This window comes from Leucoraja erinacea, chromosome 1 (genome assembly GCF_028641065.1).
Source record: "Leucoraja erinacea ecotype New England chromosome 1, Leri_hhj_1, whole genome shotgun sequence".
Taxonomy (NCBI): domain Eukaryota; kingdom Metazoa; phylum Chordata; class Chondrichthyes; order Rajiformes; family Rajidae; genus Leucoraja; species Leucoraja erinaceus.
The window spans coordinates 143,072,282-143,088,046 of NC_073377.1; the positions used below are offsets into that span (position 1 = coordinate 143,072,282).

Consider the following 15,765-nt stretch of genomic DNA (forward strand, 5'->3'; position numbering starts at 1 on the left):
TTCTGAGATCTTACCAGTCGGATTTAACACCAAACGGCACAGCCCGGAGTCAGCATTGGCATGTTTTTAACGACATCGGCAACAGCAGTTAGTGGGCATCTGCGGCAGTGCCCTGGGATGGTTCAGGTCCTATCTGGCGGGCAGAACCATGTGTGTTCGCCTTGCTGGGTTTGAATCCTCTTCCGCTCCCCTGTCATATGGGGTTCCACAGGGTTCGATTCTGGGGCCCCTGCTTTTCTCGCTGTACATACTTCCTCTGGGTTCCATCCTTAGAAAGCATGGCATCTCTTTCCACTGTTATGCAGATGATACCCAGCTTTATTTGCCGCTGAGGGGGGAAGACGCCTTTTCTGTAAAATCGCTTCTGTCTTGTCTTGATGACATTAAGTCCTGGTTGGCCCTAAACTTTCTTGGATTTAATGAAAAGAAGACAGAGGTGATTTTATTTGATCCCAATGGCTGCCATGAACCTCCATTTGTTGATTTAGGTCCATTGTCAAGGTACGTGAAGCCAACAGTTGTGAATCTGGGTTTTAGGATGGACAGTGACTTTAAATTAGATCGCCAAATATGCGCGGTGGTTAAGTCCAGCTTCTTTCACCTAAGGAAGCTGGCGAAGGTGAAGCCCATTCTCGAGCGGCAGCATTTTGAGACAGTAATCCATGCCTTTAACAGGGACTCGAAAGAGGGAGCACATATCGCCAATTCTGGCCTCCCTACACTGGCTCCCGGTGCACTTTCGAGTTCATTTTAAGATACTGTTATTTGTTTTTAAATCTCTGAATGGGCTCGCCCCGCCTTACCTCTCTGAGCTGCTCCACCCATACGCTCCTGCCCGGTCCCTCAGGTCAGCTGGTCAGCTGCTCCTGGAGGTACCGAGGTCAAGTCAGAGGCTCAGAGGGGATAGAGCCTTCTCTGTTGCTGCTCCGGCACTCTGGAACACCCTGCCGTTGCACATCAGACAGGCCCCCTCTCTGTCCATCTTCAAATCCAGTGTTAAAACACATTTGTACTCCCTGGCTTTTGACCATGCCTGAGGCTTTGCTTCTGTTTGTGGTGTTTTTGATGTTTATTTATTTTACATGTCTTTTCCTACTATTTCTTTTGATTGTTATTTTTGGTGTGTATTAACTTTTTTGTCAATGATTAGTGATGTACAGCACTTTGTTGCAGCTATGTTTGGTTTTAAAGTGCTCTATAAATAAAATTATTATTATTATTATTATTATTTTGCTCCCCAGCCTGGAAAAAATGTGATTTCTGCATCTTGCATGTCAAATACTATTTGTGTATTGAGGAAGGAACTGCAGATGCTGGTTATACACCGAAGATAGACACAAGTGCTGGAGTAACTCAACGGGACAGGCAGCATCTCTGCAGAGAAGGAATGGGTGCCGTTTCGGGTTGAGCCGCTTCTTTAGACTGAGAGTCAGGGGAGAGGGTGTTAAGAGATATGGAAGGGTAAGGTGTGAAACGACTGATCAAAGTGGACGATGATAGGGAAATGTAGGAGGGTTCATTGTTAGCTAAAGAGAAGGTGACATGTAGGCATCGGTAAATCGGTAAAATTAATCAGGGACTGAAACTAGTTGGAGAACTAGGGTGGCGACGGACGGAGAAAGGGGGAAAGCAAGGGCTACTTGAAGTTAGAGAAATCAATATTCATACTGCTGGGGTGTAAGTTGCCCAAACAAAATATGAGAGGCTGTTCCTCCAATTTGCGTTGGGCCTCACTGACAATGGAGGAGGCCCAGGACAGAAAGGTCAGTGTGGGAATGGGAGGGGGAGTTAAATTGCTGAGCAACTGGGAGATCACGTAGGCCTAGGCGGACTGAATGGAGGTGTTCAGCGAAATGATCGCGAGCCTGCGCTTGCATTTCCTTTATCATTGTCCACTTTGATCTGTCGTGTTCACACCTTACCCTTCCATATCTCTAGACTCCCTGTCCCCTGACTGGCAGCTATAAGAATGTTGTATGTTTCAATGGGATTCCCTTTCATAGTTTAAATTGTAGTAAGGCCCACCTGTTGAATCTGTCCCTGTACCATAATCCCTCTCACCCTTGGAACCAAAACTTGATTACATAAGGTCATATATGATAGGAGCAGAATTCGGCCTTTTGGCCCATCGAGTTACCTCATCATTCAATTATGGCTGATCTATCTCTCCTAACCCCATTCTCCTGCCTTCTCCCCATAACCATATAACCATATAACAATTACAGCACGGAAACAGGCCATCTCGGCCCTACAAGTCCATGCCGAACAAAATTTTTTTTTTTCCCCTTAGTCCCACCTGCACGCACTCATACCATAACCTTCCATTCCCTTCTCATCCATAACGCCTGACACCTGTACTAATCAAGAATCTATCTATCTCTACCTTAAATATATCGCCTCCATTGCAAATATATTTCCTCGCGGTATGGAGACTAGATCTGTTTACAACATTCCAGATGAGGTCTCACCAGTAATTCTGGTGAACCAGGTCTCACCGATTCCATGTAATTCTGGGTAAGTTATCCTGATCCAAATACTCATATTCTCTTCCAATAAAGGCCAACATTTTAAATTCATTTTTTCAAATGTTTCTGGGTTATGCATGCAAAACTAATGCTTATAGTACATCCCTTAGACTTTTGGAGATACAGTGTGGAAACTGGCCCTTCGGCCCACCGAGTCTGGGCCAACAAGTTACACGAGCACTATCCTACACACCAGCGACAATTTACAATTTACTGAAGCCAATTAACCTACAAACCTGGAGTGTGTGAGGCGGGGCACCCGGAGAAAACCCACGCGACCACGTAGAGACAGCACCCGTAGTCAGGATCGACCCTGGGTCTCTGGTGCTGTAAGGCACCACTGTGCCGCCCAAACATACTAGTGAGAAGGCGGTGAGCTGCTGTTTTGAATAGTTGCATTTCTTCCAATATAGAGAACAGAGGACATAGAGCATTTGGGGAGGGAGTTCTACGGTTTAGACCCAGTGGTGATAAAAGAATGGTAATATATTTCAAAGTCATGATGGCGTGAAAAGGGTGATGCATCCATCTATCTGTGGCCCCTTGTCTTGTTCGGGGTGGAAGTTTTGACAGCAGCTTAAGTGAGTAACAGCAGTGAGCCACTGTGTGCCAGTAGATGTGCCAGGGAATGTTGATAGGTGTAAATCTAGAAGGATGGTGCTGGGATGCTTGAGAGTTGCTGGCGACACAAGGAACTGCAGATGCTGGAATTTGAGCAAAACACAAAGTGCTGGAGGAATACAAAGCATCAGGCAGCATCTGTGAAAGACATGGATGGGCGATATTTTCAGGTGAGGACCTCTCCAGGCTGATTGTAGGGAGGGAAGAGGAAGATGAAGAAAGAGGTGGGGATGGGACAAGGCACAGCGAGTGATAGGTGGGTACAGGTAAAGAGGGTTTGATCGGGAAATGGCCTGAATAACTGACAAAGGATAGACATAGAAAATGTGACAAAAGAGTGTTAGAGTGAAATGTAAAGTCAACAGGAGGGATATAGATGGAAAGGGATGTGGGTGGGGGGTTGTTGATAGTTGGGAAAGTGGGGGTGGAGTGGGGCACAGGGATGAGAGAGGGGTGAAGGGTATTACTTTAAAGTAACTCATTCAATGTTCATTCTGTTGGGGGCAAGCTATCTAATGAGGTGCTTAGTTTAGTTTAGAGATACAGCATGGAAACAGGCCATTCAGCCCACCAAGTCCACACCGACCAACCAACCCCACACATTAACAGTATCCTACACACACTAGAGATAATATACACTTATACCAAGCCAATTAATCTACAAACCTGTACGTCTTTGGAATGTGTGAGGAAACCGCATATTCAGAGAAAACTCATGCGGTCATGGGGAGAATGCACAAATTCCTTACAGACAGCACCTGTAGTCGGGATGGAACCCAGATCTCCAGCGCTGTAAGGCAGCAATCCTACCATTGCGCTGTTCCTCCAGTTTGGATGTGGTCTCATTCTAGCACTGGAGGAGGCCCAGGAGAGAATGGGTAAGGACGTTAAAATGGTTAGTAACCGAGAGATCCAACAGGCCCTGATGGACACAATGCACAGTGTATGATGAAACTAGTGTCTGATTTATGCTTGGTCTCACTGATGTAAAGGGGGCCTCATCGGGAACACCAAATGAAGAAGATAAGGTTAGGGGAGATGCAGGTGAACCTCTGTCTCACCCAGAAGGACTGTGAGGTTCCTGGATGGAGGTGAGGGAGGGACAGGGGTTATATCTCACACGTTAAAGGAGTAGAATTAGGCCATTTGGCCCATTGGGTCTACTCCGCCATTCAATCATGGCTGATCTCTGCCTCCTAAACCCATTTTCCTGCCTTCTCCCCATGACCCTTGACACCTGTTCTAACCAAGAATGTGTCTATCTCTACCTTAAAAATATCCACTGACTTGGCCTCCACAGCCCTCTGTGGCAATGAGATACTCAGATTCACTACCCTGTGACTAAAGAAGTTCCACCTCACCTCCTTTCTAAAAGAGTGCCCTTTAATTCTGAGGCTATGACCTCTGGTCCTGGACTCTCCCGCCAGTGGAAACATCCTTTCCACATCCACTCTATCCAAGCCTTTCATTATTCTGTAAGTTTCAATGAGGTCCCCCCTCAACCTTCTAAACTCCAGCGAGTAGAGGCCCAGTGACGACAAACGCTCATCTCCTGGGGTTGCAGGGAAAAGTACCTGGGAGTGCGCGGGTTCGGTGGAAATGGGTGAGTGAACCAAGGAGTTGTGAAGGGAGCGGTCTCGGCAGAAAACGGCGGTGATAGGAAGATGTGACTGGTAGTAGGATCACGTCGAAGGTGGCCGAAATAACGGAGCATGATGTGTTGGTTACGGAGACTGGAGGGGTGAAAGGAGAGGACCAGGGGAACTATCCTCCTTCCGCCTGGGGAGAGGGAATGAGAGCAAAACTGCGGGACACACAGAGAAGAATAGCGTGAGAAATCCATCCATGATCGCACGCGGCAACCATGGCCTGTTTCCACGCTGTATCACTAAACTAAACCAAGCAGAGTCCCAAAATGAACGCCTCCAACCCAAAGCACTACTTTTTCATGTTCTCCAGAGTTGCTGTCTGACCCATTGAGCTACTCCAGTGCTTTGTGTTGGAGAACGTACAAACTCCGTATAGACAGCACCCGGGGTCAGGATTGAACCTGGGTCTCTGGAGCTGTGAGGCAGCAACTCTACCACTTTTCTCTACTCTATCTGTATTTCTTCTTTCCATTCTCCATCTACCTCACCCACTGTGCCTCTCTCTCGGACTCGGGGGAGTCTAGAACCAGGGGTAACAGTTTAAGAATAAGGGGTGGGCCATTTAGGACTGGGATGAGGACCAACCTTCACACCAAGGGAGTTGTGAATCTGTGGAATTCTCTGCCACAGAAGGCAGTGGAGGCCAATTTACTGGGTGTTTTCAAGAGAGTTAGATTTAGCTCTTAGGGCTAACGGAATCAAGGGATATGGGGAGAAAGCAGGTACTGATTTTGGATGCTCAGCCATAATCATATTGAATGGCAGTTGTGGTAGCCCGTGGAGGGCTCGTGGGTACGTATAGATTACCTTCTGATTCTTACGGGGATTCCCCTCTTCTACTATAGATGAGGCTCTCACCAGTGTCTCTTCTATACCCCGCAACTTTGCTCTCAATCCCCATCACCCCACTTGTAACAAGGGCAGAGTCCCCGTTGTCCTCACCTTCCACCCTACCAGCCGTCACACACAACAAATAATCCTTCGACATTTTCGACACCTCCAACGGGATCCCATCACTGGCCACATCTTCCCATCTCCTCCCCTTTCGGCTTTCTGCAGAAACCGCTCCCTCCGTAACTCCCTGGTCAATTTGTCCCTTCCCACCCAAACCACTCCCTCTCCTGGCACTTTCCCAGGTAACCGCAAGAAATGCTTCACTTGTCGCTTTAATTCCCTCCTTGACTCCATTCAGCACCCAAGCAGTCTTTCCAGGTGTGGCAGAGGTTCACCTGTACCTCCTCCAACCTCCTCTATTGCTGCTTTACATCGGTGAGGCCAAGCGCAGGCTTGGCGATCGCTTCGCCCAACACCTCTGCTCAGTTTGCACTTCTGCTCACTCTGCTCGCTTAGCACTTCAACTCCCCCTCCCTTTCCGAATCCAACCTTTCTGTCCTGGGCCTCCTCCATGGCCAGATTGTGAGGCCCACCTTAAAGTGGGCGAGCAGCACCTCATATTTTGCTTGGGTAGTTTACACTCCAGCGGTAAGAACATTGACTTCTCCAATTTCAAGTAGGCGCTGCTTTCTTCTTCTTTCCTCTCCCCTTCCCAGCTCTCCCACAGCCTACTGTCTCCATCTCTTCCTTTCTTCTTCCCCCCCCCCCCCCCCCCCCCCCCCCCCCCCCCCCCCCCCCCCCACCCCCCCCCCCCCCCCCCCCCCCCCCCCCCCCACATCAGTCTGAAGAAGGGTCTTGGCCCGAAACATCACCTATTTCCTTTGCTCCATAGATGCTTCTGATCCATGGTCATCATTTAAAGTGACTATTAAGGGCTAAACTCTAAGAGAGGTTGTAAAAACTGTCACTAGAGCGGTGCTGGCTCGAAGGGCTGAATGGCCTACTCCTGCACCTATTTTCTATGTTTCTACTGAAGAAAGAAGACATCTCAGTTGTCCAAGAGTGAAAAGTCCTGTCTTGGGGCCAGGTGGCGAGTCGGAGAAATTGGGAGAAAAGGACGGTGTCCGCGTAAGATGGTGGGAAGAAGTTTCATCAAGATTGCCGTGAGAGTCACTGGGTTTGTAATAGATATTAGTCGATAGTCTGTCCGCTGAGGAGAATGTCGATTGAGGGAAAATGATTGGGTTTCTGTTCAAGAAAGAACCAAATGTCCTGAGATGTTCCTGATGGGGAATAAAGGTGTAAAGGGATTGGATGTCCATGGAAAAGATCAGGAGAAGTGGACCTACAAAGGAATTGAAATTCATTGAAGTATCGAAGAGTGTGTAAGGTGTCTCAGATTTGGGTAAGAAGTGATTGGAAAAGGAGGAGCAAGAGAGAATTTGGTATTTGGAGATGAGTTCAGTGGGACTGGGGTACCATTTTAATCTTTTATTTTAAAACTACTCCCATACCACTACCATTAGCTCTCCTCCTCCCATCCTCTCAACATTTAGTCTACCTACCTACCCAATATTTATGTTTCTGCACCCTTCTTGAAACCAGTCTGAAGAAGGATCTCGACCTGAAACATCACCCATTCCTCTCCAGGGATGCTGCCTGTCACACTGAGTTACTTCAGCTTTTTGTGTCTATTCTCGAAACTGTTCATCTCCCCTCACTCCCCATTGAAACATTTACTTTTCTCCTCCCCCTTCCAGCATTCAATCACTTCCTCTCCCTATCTGTCACAAATACTCACCTCCTCGCATTAACGTCAACATCTAAGCATCCCCTTATCCCAGTCGCTCATTCCACCCGTTCCCTGTATTTCATCATCCCAACTCAGTCTGAAGAAGGGTCCTGGCCTGAAACATCGCCTCGACATTCCCTCCACGGATGCTGCCCGACCCGCTGAGTCACTCCAGCACTTTTGTGTTTTGCTACCTGTAGATTAATTATTGCATGTGATCCAATCAGAGTAATGTCCTGGTCTATTCTTATTCCAATTGGTTTGAACTTGATCTGCTACCCACCATTACGTCTGAGATGGTGGTACAAAAGCTTCAGAGACATTTTTCTGTATTCGGCGTACCGGTTCGATTGCAAACTGACAACGGAAGACAATTCACCAGCCAAGCATTTAAATACTTTGCAAGACAATGGAACTTTCGGCATGTTACCAGCAGCCCCGAATACCCTCAATCCAACGTTGAGCGTGCTGTCAGGAGCGCAAAGCAGCTGATGGAACATTCACATCTTGCCAAATCCAATGTCTACCTAGATCTGTTAAACTTAAGAAACATCTCCAGGGATTGTGTCCTGGGCTCTCCCGCCCAGCGCCTGATGTCTCGCACGACAAGGCCCCAGCTCCCCGTTGCCCAGCAACAGCTGAAGCCACTGGTGCTCAGACCAGCTGCGGTCCAGAAGCGCGTTCAGGAGACACATGATGTCCAGAAGCGCTCCTATGACAAGTCAAGCAAACCACTTAAACCGTTACTGTAAGGTCAAGTGGTTTGCCTGCAGATGGCAGTTGGACATACCCGACTGGGTTTTGTTGAGGGGCCAGACAAGGAACCTCGTTCCTACCTCGTCAATGTCAATGGTGCTCTATACTGGCACAGCCGTCAACATCTTCTGCCCGTGAATGAGCCGCGACCATCTCCTCCCAGGTCCTTGCTCACCGCCGTTGGTTTTCAAGACGCCTGCTGCTGTTGTCCGTTCCAGACCCCCTGACCCCAGCATGTATTGTCTGCGACATTTGGTTCCCCCATCCCCCAGTGCCCTTGCCCTGCATGCTCGCCGCGCCGTTCATCTCCAGGCTCCCCGGCTGCCTTCTCATTCTTGGGTTCTCCACCACCCAGCCCTACTAACTCTTCCGGAACGGAGGGTGAGGGGTTTGTCCACACGCACTCGGGTCGGGTTAGTAGACCGCCCGACAGGTACGGCGAGTATGTTTAAACGCACGTATTCTAACAACCGCCTAACAACTCTTTCCTCCACGAGGAAGGATGTAGATTGGTTATTGCATGTGAACCAATCAGAGTAATGTACTACCACTAACTCCATCCTATTGAACACTTCATATTAACACGCACTTCCTATATTACGTAGTCACACTAGTGGTAGAGTGGAACTAACATGTATTGTACTGTGCCATTATGGCTGATGATCAAAGCTGACAAACACCATACAGTGTCTCTACAGGTGGTTGCACTACCTACAACGTTGCTCTCTGTACCTCCATCCCACCCAACCATTTGATTGCCCAAACATGTACCTCCACTCTTTCCTTCCCAGCGTTTACTCTATACCTCCATCCCCCCCGAGACCTGTATTTCTCCCCCTTCCCCAAACATTTTGTCACTCTGTGGATATTGTGTATGCAAACATTCTCTATGTAAAATCAGCAGCTATTTGCTGCTTGTACTGGTGAAATGTTACCTGAATTACCAACCAATTTGATAATGTAGTAATCGAGTCATAGAATGATACAGCATGCAATCAGGCCCTTCTGCCCAACTTGCCCACACTGGACAACATGTCCCAGCTATACTAGTCCCACCTGCCCGCGTTTGGTCCATATCCCTCCAAACCTGTCCTATCCATGTACATGTCTAATTGTTTCTAAAACATTGGGATAGTCCCAGCCTCAATTACCTCCTCTCGGGGTTGTTCATACACCCACCACCCTTTATGCGAAAAAGTTACCCCGCAGATTCCTATTAAATCTTTTCCCTTTCACTTTAAATCCCCGGGTCCTCGATTCACTCACTCTGGGCAAGAGATGGTGTGCATTGACCCGACCTCTCAAGATTTTGTACACAATTAACTATTTAATGAACCATTTAAAGCTTTTTTGACTACAGGCTCTAGCAATTGTACTGGGCTTGCTGAAGAGAAAGAGCCACCTTCAATAAGAGGGTGAGTAAGCATCCATCTTTCCATTGAATGGCATTACCATCTGTGCGGGTGCCACCAGTATGCAGAAGATGAGTACATAATGGACGTTGATCCACATCTTTCCTGGCATCTTTCATTCATTTGTTCTATATCTCTCTACATCATCGTCTATATCTCTTGTTTCCCTTTCCTGTGATTTCAGCCTGAAGAAGGGTCTCGACCCGAAACGTCACCCGTTCCTTCTCTCCAGAGATGCTGCCTGTCCCGCTGAGTTACTCCAGCATTTTGTGTCTGTCTTTGATTTAAACCAGCATCTGCAGTTTCTTCCCACACATTTTGTGTGCTGCTTAGGTGGATACCTTTGGCAAAACCCTGTGTGCAACGGTCAATAATTCAAAGCATAGCTGGAGCTGACCTTGGAACTGATGATATCAGCATCTGCACACTGCAGATGCTGATATAAAAATAGAAAATGCAGGTCAGATAATGTCAGCGGAGAGAGAAACTGAATTTCTATGTTAAATCATGAGAGGAATAGATCGGGTAGATGCACAGAGTCTCTTGCCCAGAGTCGGTTGACCAAGGACCAGGGGACATAGGTTCAAGGTGAAGGGGAAAAGATTTAATAGGAATCTGAAGGGCAGCTTTTTCACACAAAGGATGGTGGGAGTATAGAACAAGCTGCCAGAGGAGGTCGTTGAGGCAGGGGCTATCCCCACATTTAAGAAGCAGTACATGGATAGGACAGGTTTGGAGGGATATGGATCAAACTCGGGCAGGTGGGACGAGTGTAACTGTGACATGTGGGCAATCATGTGTGGGCAAGTTGGGTCGAAGGGCCTGTTTCCACGCTGTATCACTCTTTGACTATGACTAACAGTTTAGGTCAATAATCAGGACGATTATGGCTGAAGTGAAACATCTCGATCTATGACTGCTCACCATGGATTCTCAGGAGAACATGCAAATTAATCGAGGATGATGTCATGTCCTTTACCAGTTATTCAACATTGAAGAGTTGTGGACGCTTATGTTAGTTCAATTATTAAGCTGATACTATGGATTGTTCCTTTCTTTACGAAACAGGTTTCTTCTCATGATTGGGGAGACAACCCCACCATTGTGGGCCGGATATCAAATAATGATGAGACGGAGTCTAGGAAGGAGATGGAGAAACTCGTGTCCTGGTGTTGAGACAATAATCTTTCTCTCAAAGTCAGCAAGACAAAGGAGACTGTGATCGAGTTCAGGAAGTGAAGCAGTTCACATACCCCAGTCTGCATTGAAGCTGCCAAAGTAGAGATGGTTGAAATCTTAACATTCCCAGGTGTCAATATCATCCCTGGACCACCCATCTTGAAGCACCGACCCAGAAAGCACACCAACGCCTCTACTTCCTTAGAAAGCTTAGGAAGTTCATCATGTCCCCTACAACTCTCACCAACTTCTACAGATGCACCATAGAAAGCATTTTATCAGGATGCCTCACGGCTTGGTTTGGGAACAGCTCCATCCAAGACCGCAGGAAATTGCAGCGCATTGTGGATGCAGCACAGACCATCACACAAACCAACCTCCCTTCTATTGACACCATATATACCTCACGCTGCCTCAGCAAGATAAGCAGCATAATCAAGGACTAGTCGCACCCTGGCCACTCCCTCTTCTCCCCTCTCCCATCAGGCAGAAGGTATAGAAATGTGAAAATGCACACCACCAGATTCAGGGGCAGTTTCTTCCCAGCTGTTATCAGGCAACTGAATCATCCTACCATGACCAGAGAGCAGTGCTGAACTACTATCTATCTCATTGATGATCCTCGGACAATCCTTGATCGGACTTCGCTGGCTTTTCCTTGCATAAAGGTTATTCCCTTATCTGTAAATGGATCAATTGTAATCATTGTGTTGTGTCTCTACTAACTGGTTAGCACACAACAAAAAGATTTTCACTGTACGTTGGTACACGTCACAATGAACTAAACTGAAACTAAACTGACTAAAAGCTTTTCTTGAAAACAAGAAGGGGTCATTTTCTGGAGAAAAAAGAATCAACATCATGGCTTCTGACCTCCCCACCATCAAAGGGATTTACCAGAGTCGCTGCCGCAAAAAGGCAGCCTGGATCATCAGAGACCCGCACCATCCTGGCCACACACTCGTTTCATCCCTGCCATCGGGAAGGAGCCTGAAAACTGTAACGTCCAGGTTCAGGAACAGCTTCTTCCCTACAGCCATTAGGCTATTAAACACTCCAACCTCAAATAAACTCTGAACTACATAGACTATTACTGTTATAATTACCCCAGATACTGTTTTTTATGGGTACATATGTGTGTGTATGTGTACACACACACTGAACTTTTAATCTAATTGTTTTAATTGTTTACAGTGTACTATGTTTATATATTCTGTTGTGCTGCTGCAAGTATGAATGTCATTGTTCCATCTGGGATATAGGACAATAGAACACTTGACTCTTGATTGAGTGACAAACTATCCCTGCAGTCTTTGGCATGATTGACCGAGATGTCCTTCTAAATTGGCTGTCTGCCATCATCCAGAGTAGATGGGATCTTTCTTATCCAATCATTCCCAGAGGATAATCCATAATTGTGTCTCTTCCCTCCTCCGCAGTGCCTCTGATGTTCCCCAAGGATCTATCAGTTTTCACCAACCTGCTTCCCTCAGTAATGCCATCTCAACACACAGATTTAGGTTCTATATTGACTGGACTGCGCCCATCTCCATCTTCAATGGTGCATTTTTGATTTTAATTTCTCCACAGCTGAAGGCAGTGCTTCAATAACCCAGCGACTTAACCTCAAGGAATCCTCATCCCCACCATCCCAACCATCACTGTTTCTTTATCTTCCATTAAGTTACTCCTTCAAGCCAACTTCTTTGTACAAATTTCCATCATCTGTCCTGTTAACATGTATTTGATTTGGGGGTCAGGTTTCCCTTAGTAAGGGCGGCACGGTGGAGTTGCTGCCTTACCCGTGTTCGATTCTGACTCCGGGGGCTGGATCCTGACTACGGGTGACTACGGAAATTGGTTTTCTCAGAGATCTTCGGATTCCTCCCACATTCCAAAGATGTATAGGTATGTAGGTTAATTGGCTTGGTAAATGTAAAAGTTGTCCCCAGTGGGCATTGGATAGTGTTAATGTGCGGGGATCACTGGTTGGTGTGGACCCGGTGGGCCAAAGGGCCTGTTTCTAAAAAAAAACTGTGTTTGAGAAGTATCTAAACTGTATGCTACAGGCTCAAAATAAATGAATCCTGGGAAGCTTTGCATTTCATCTGCCCTTTTGTTACTAAGCCACCATAAAGTTGTATAGATGGCAGAAACTATTTAGTTTAGTTTAGAGATTCGGCGTGGAAACAGGGCCTTTGGCCTACTGAAACCGTACCGACCAGCAATCCCTGCACACTAAGGCTATCCTATACTAGGGGCAATTTTTACATTTACGCCAAGCCAATTAACCTACAAACCTGTACATCTAGGGAGTGTGGGAAGAAACCAAAGTTCTTGGACAAAATCCATACAAATTCCATACAGAAACCCCCACGTCAGGTTTGAACCCCTGTCTCTGGCACTGTAAGGCAGCAACTCTACTGCTGCGCCACCGTGCCGCACCAAATTGTTATTGATAAGTAGTTGTATAATGCCCAATAGGGTAACTGGACAAGTTCCAGGAGATTTCATCACATGATTTTCCCCCTAATGCCATGCCCCTGACATTGTCCACCTGACTCCCTCATCCTACGCATTCGTCTGGCCAGGGTAAGGTGATTGATAAGAAAACTAAAGATGACGATGAGGAAAATGGTACATCCGGTGGGTTTGTAGAAATCATTCTCTGCAGAGAGGTGGAAGTTGACTCAACTGTGCCTTTTTAAATAGACTGATAAGTACTTAATGGAAAACTGGTTCAGCTACAAGAAGCAAAATGAAGTATTGGATGGATCAATTCTGGAGAGCGGGTATGATTTCTCCATTGCTTTTTTGTAAAATATGTAAATATTTTAGATGTGCGAGGGAAATGAAAAATAAGTTTGCAGGTCATGCCAAAAATAATCTGTGTGGTTTGCAATGAGGAGGAACGCTTTAGACTGATGATGATAGTCTGGTCAGTCAGGCAGGGAAGTACTAAATAGTATTTAAACCACAGTTCTGTCATGTCATGGTGAGGAGGCATGAGAACACGCAGTATTATCTAAATGGTGGCCGATTGGGAAAGGGGGAGATGCAGCGAGACCTGGGTGTCATGGTACACCAGTCATTGAAGGTAGGCATGCAGGTGCAGCAGGCAGTAAAGAAAGCGAATGGTATGTTAGCTTTCATTGCAAAAGGATTTGAGTATAGGAGCAGAGAGGTTCTACTGCAGTTGTACAGGGTCTTGGTGAGACCACACCTGGAGTATTGCGTACAGTTTTGGTCTCCAAATCTGAGGAAGGACATTATTGCCATAGAGGGAGCAGAGACAGTTCACCAGACTGATTCCTGGGATGTCAGGACTGTCTTATGAAGAAAGACTGGATAGACTTGGTTTATACTCTCTAGAATTTAGAAGATTGAGAGGGGATCTTATAGGAACTTACAAAATTCTTAAGGGGTTGGACAGGCTAGATGCAGGAAGATTGTTCCCGATGTTAGGGAAGTCCAGGACAAGGGGTCACAGCTTAAGGATAAAGGGGAAATCCTTTAAAACCGAGATGAGAAGAACTTTTTTCACGCAGAGAGTGGTGAATCTCTGGAACTCTCTGCCACAGAGGGTAGTTGAGGCCAGTTCATTGGCTATATTTAAGAGGGAGTTAGATGTGGCCCTTGTGGCTAAGGGGATCAGGGGGTATGGAGAGAAGGCAGGTACGGGATACTGAGTTGGATGATCAGCCATGATCATATTGAATGGCGGTGCAGGCTCGAAGGGCCGAATGGCCTACTCCTGCACCTAATTTCTATGTTTTCTATGTTTCTAACTGATAAGCGACTGAGAGGTGCAGTGGAACAAAGGGACTTTGGAGTCTGTTCACAGTCTTCAAAGTTAATAGGGCAAGTTAATGTGAGTGAAGAAGCTAAGATCACCACACCACACACAAGAAGTTCATCCATCAAAGATAGACACATAATGCTGGAGGAACTTAGCCGGACAGGCAGCATCTCTGGAGAGAAGGAATGGATGATGTTTCGAGTCGAGACCCTTCTTTCTGAAGCAAAAAAGAGCCAAAGAGCCCGTCAGCGGTGATTTGACGAAGGCCTTGTGTGCTTTTGATCTAACTCAGCATGCTTCCAACAGAAGTGCACAAGAAGGCCACGCTAGCTAAAGGTGCAAGCAATATTGGTGCATTCTTCATGAAATCTACTGAGGAAAATGACAAAATTGCAGCAAGTGAAGCCTCGTATGTTGTGTACCGTACCTTTCAACACGGACTCCGCTACAACAGCACCGACTGCCTTGCTAAGCTCAACGGTGTTTTGTTTAATGACTCAAATGTTGTGAAGAAGATGCACTTGTGAAGAACGAAAGCTGAGACGATTATAATGAATGTTTTAGGACCAAAGACTGTGCGGGATATTATGGATGATCTGTCCCCGAACGAAGAAGGTGAGCCCGCGGAGCACACGTGTTACTCAGTTGCCACTGATGCCTCAAACAAAGCAGGGAGGAAATGTTTCCAGTGTGCGTGAGATATTTCAGTGTCTGATGGAGTGCAGTGTAAGTTACTTGACTTTTATGAAGACAGTTATGAAACTGTAAATGGCATACATCAAGCTCGGATGAGCTGTCTGGAAAAGTATGAACTGGATATTGGGCATGTCACAGCCTATGCAGCAGATAATGCCAATGTAAACTTTGGAAAACACCACTCAGTTTACCAGTTATTGAACAGTGCCAACAATTGCATTCTGAAAGCTAATTGCCCAGCCCGCATATCTCATAATGCCTGCAAGCACGCCTGTAATCAGCTGTCAGTGGATATTAAGACAATTGTTCTAAAGGTCTACAGCCATTTCTCAATATCTGCTTCCCGAAGAGAGGAACTGCATTCATTTTGTGCCTTTGTTGACATTGAGTGGCGTGACATTCTGCGTCATGTTTGCACACGATGGCTCTCTCTTCATCCAGCTGTCGAACGTCTCCTGCAAAGCTGGCCAGCTCTTACATCATACTTCACGTCCCTTGAGAC

General features: G+C 46.6%; 1 protein-coding gene across 1 annotated transcript in view; it reads left to right on the top strand.

Annotated features, from left to right (window-relative positions):
• The window catches only part of LOC129697376 (uncharacterized), an 84,571-nt gene extending 68,809 nt beyond the window's left edge, over positions 1–15,762 (top strand). Inside the window, exons 4-6 of the mRNA XM_055635902.1 lie at positions 7,953–8,169; positions 14,860–14,976; positions 15,705–15,762. Coding sequence (XP_055491877.1) covers positions 7,953–8,169; positions 14,860–14,976; positions 15,705–15,762 — 392 coding nt within the window. The remainder of the gene's footprint in view (positions 1–7,952; positions 8,170–14,859; positions 14,977–15,704) is intronic.
• The last annotated feature ends 3 nt before the right edge of the window (positions 15,763–15,765 follow it).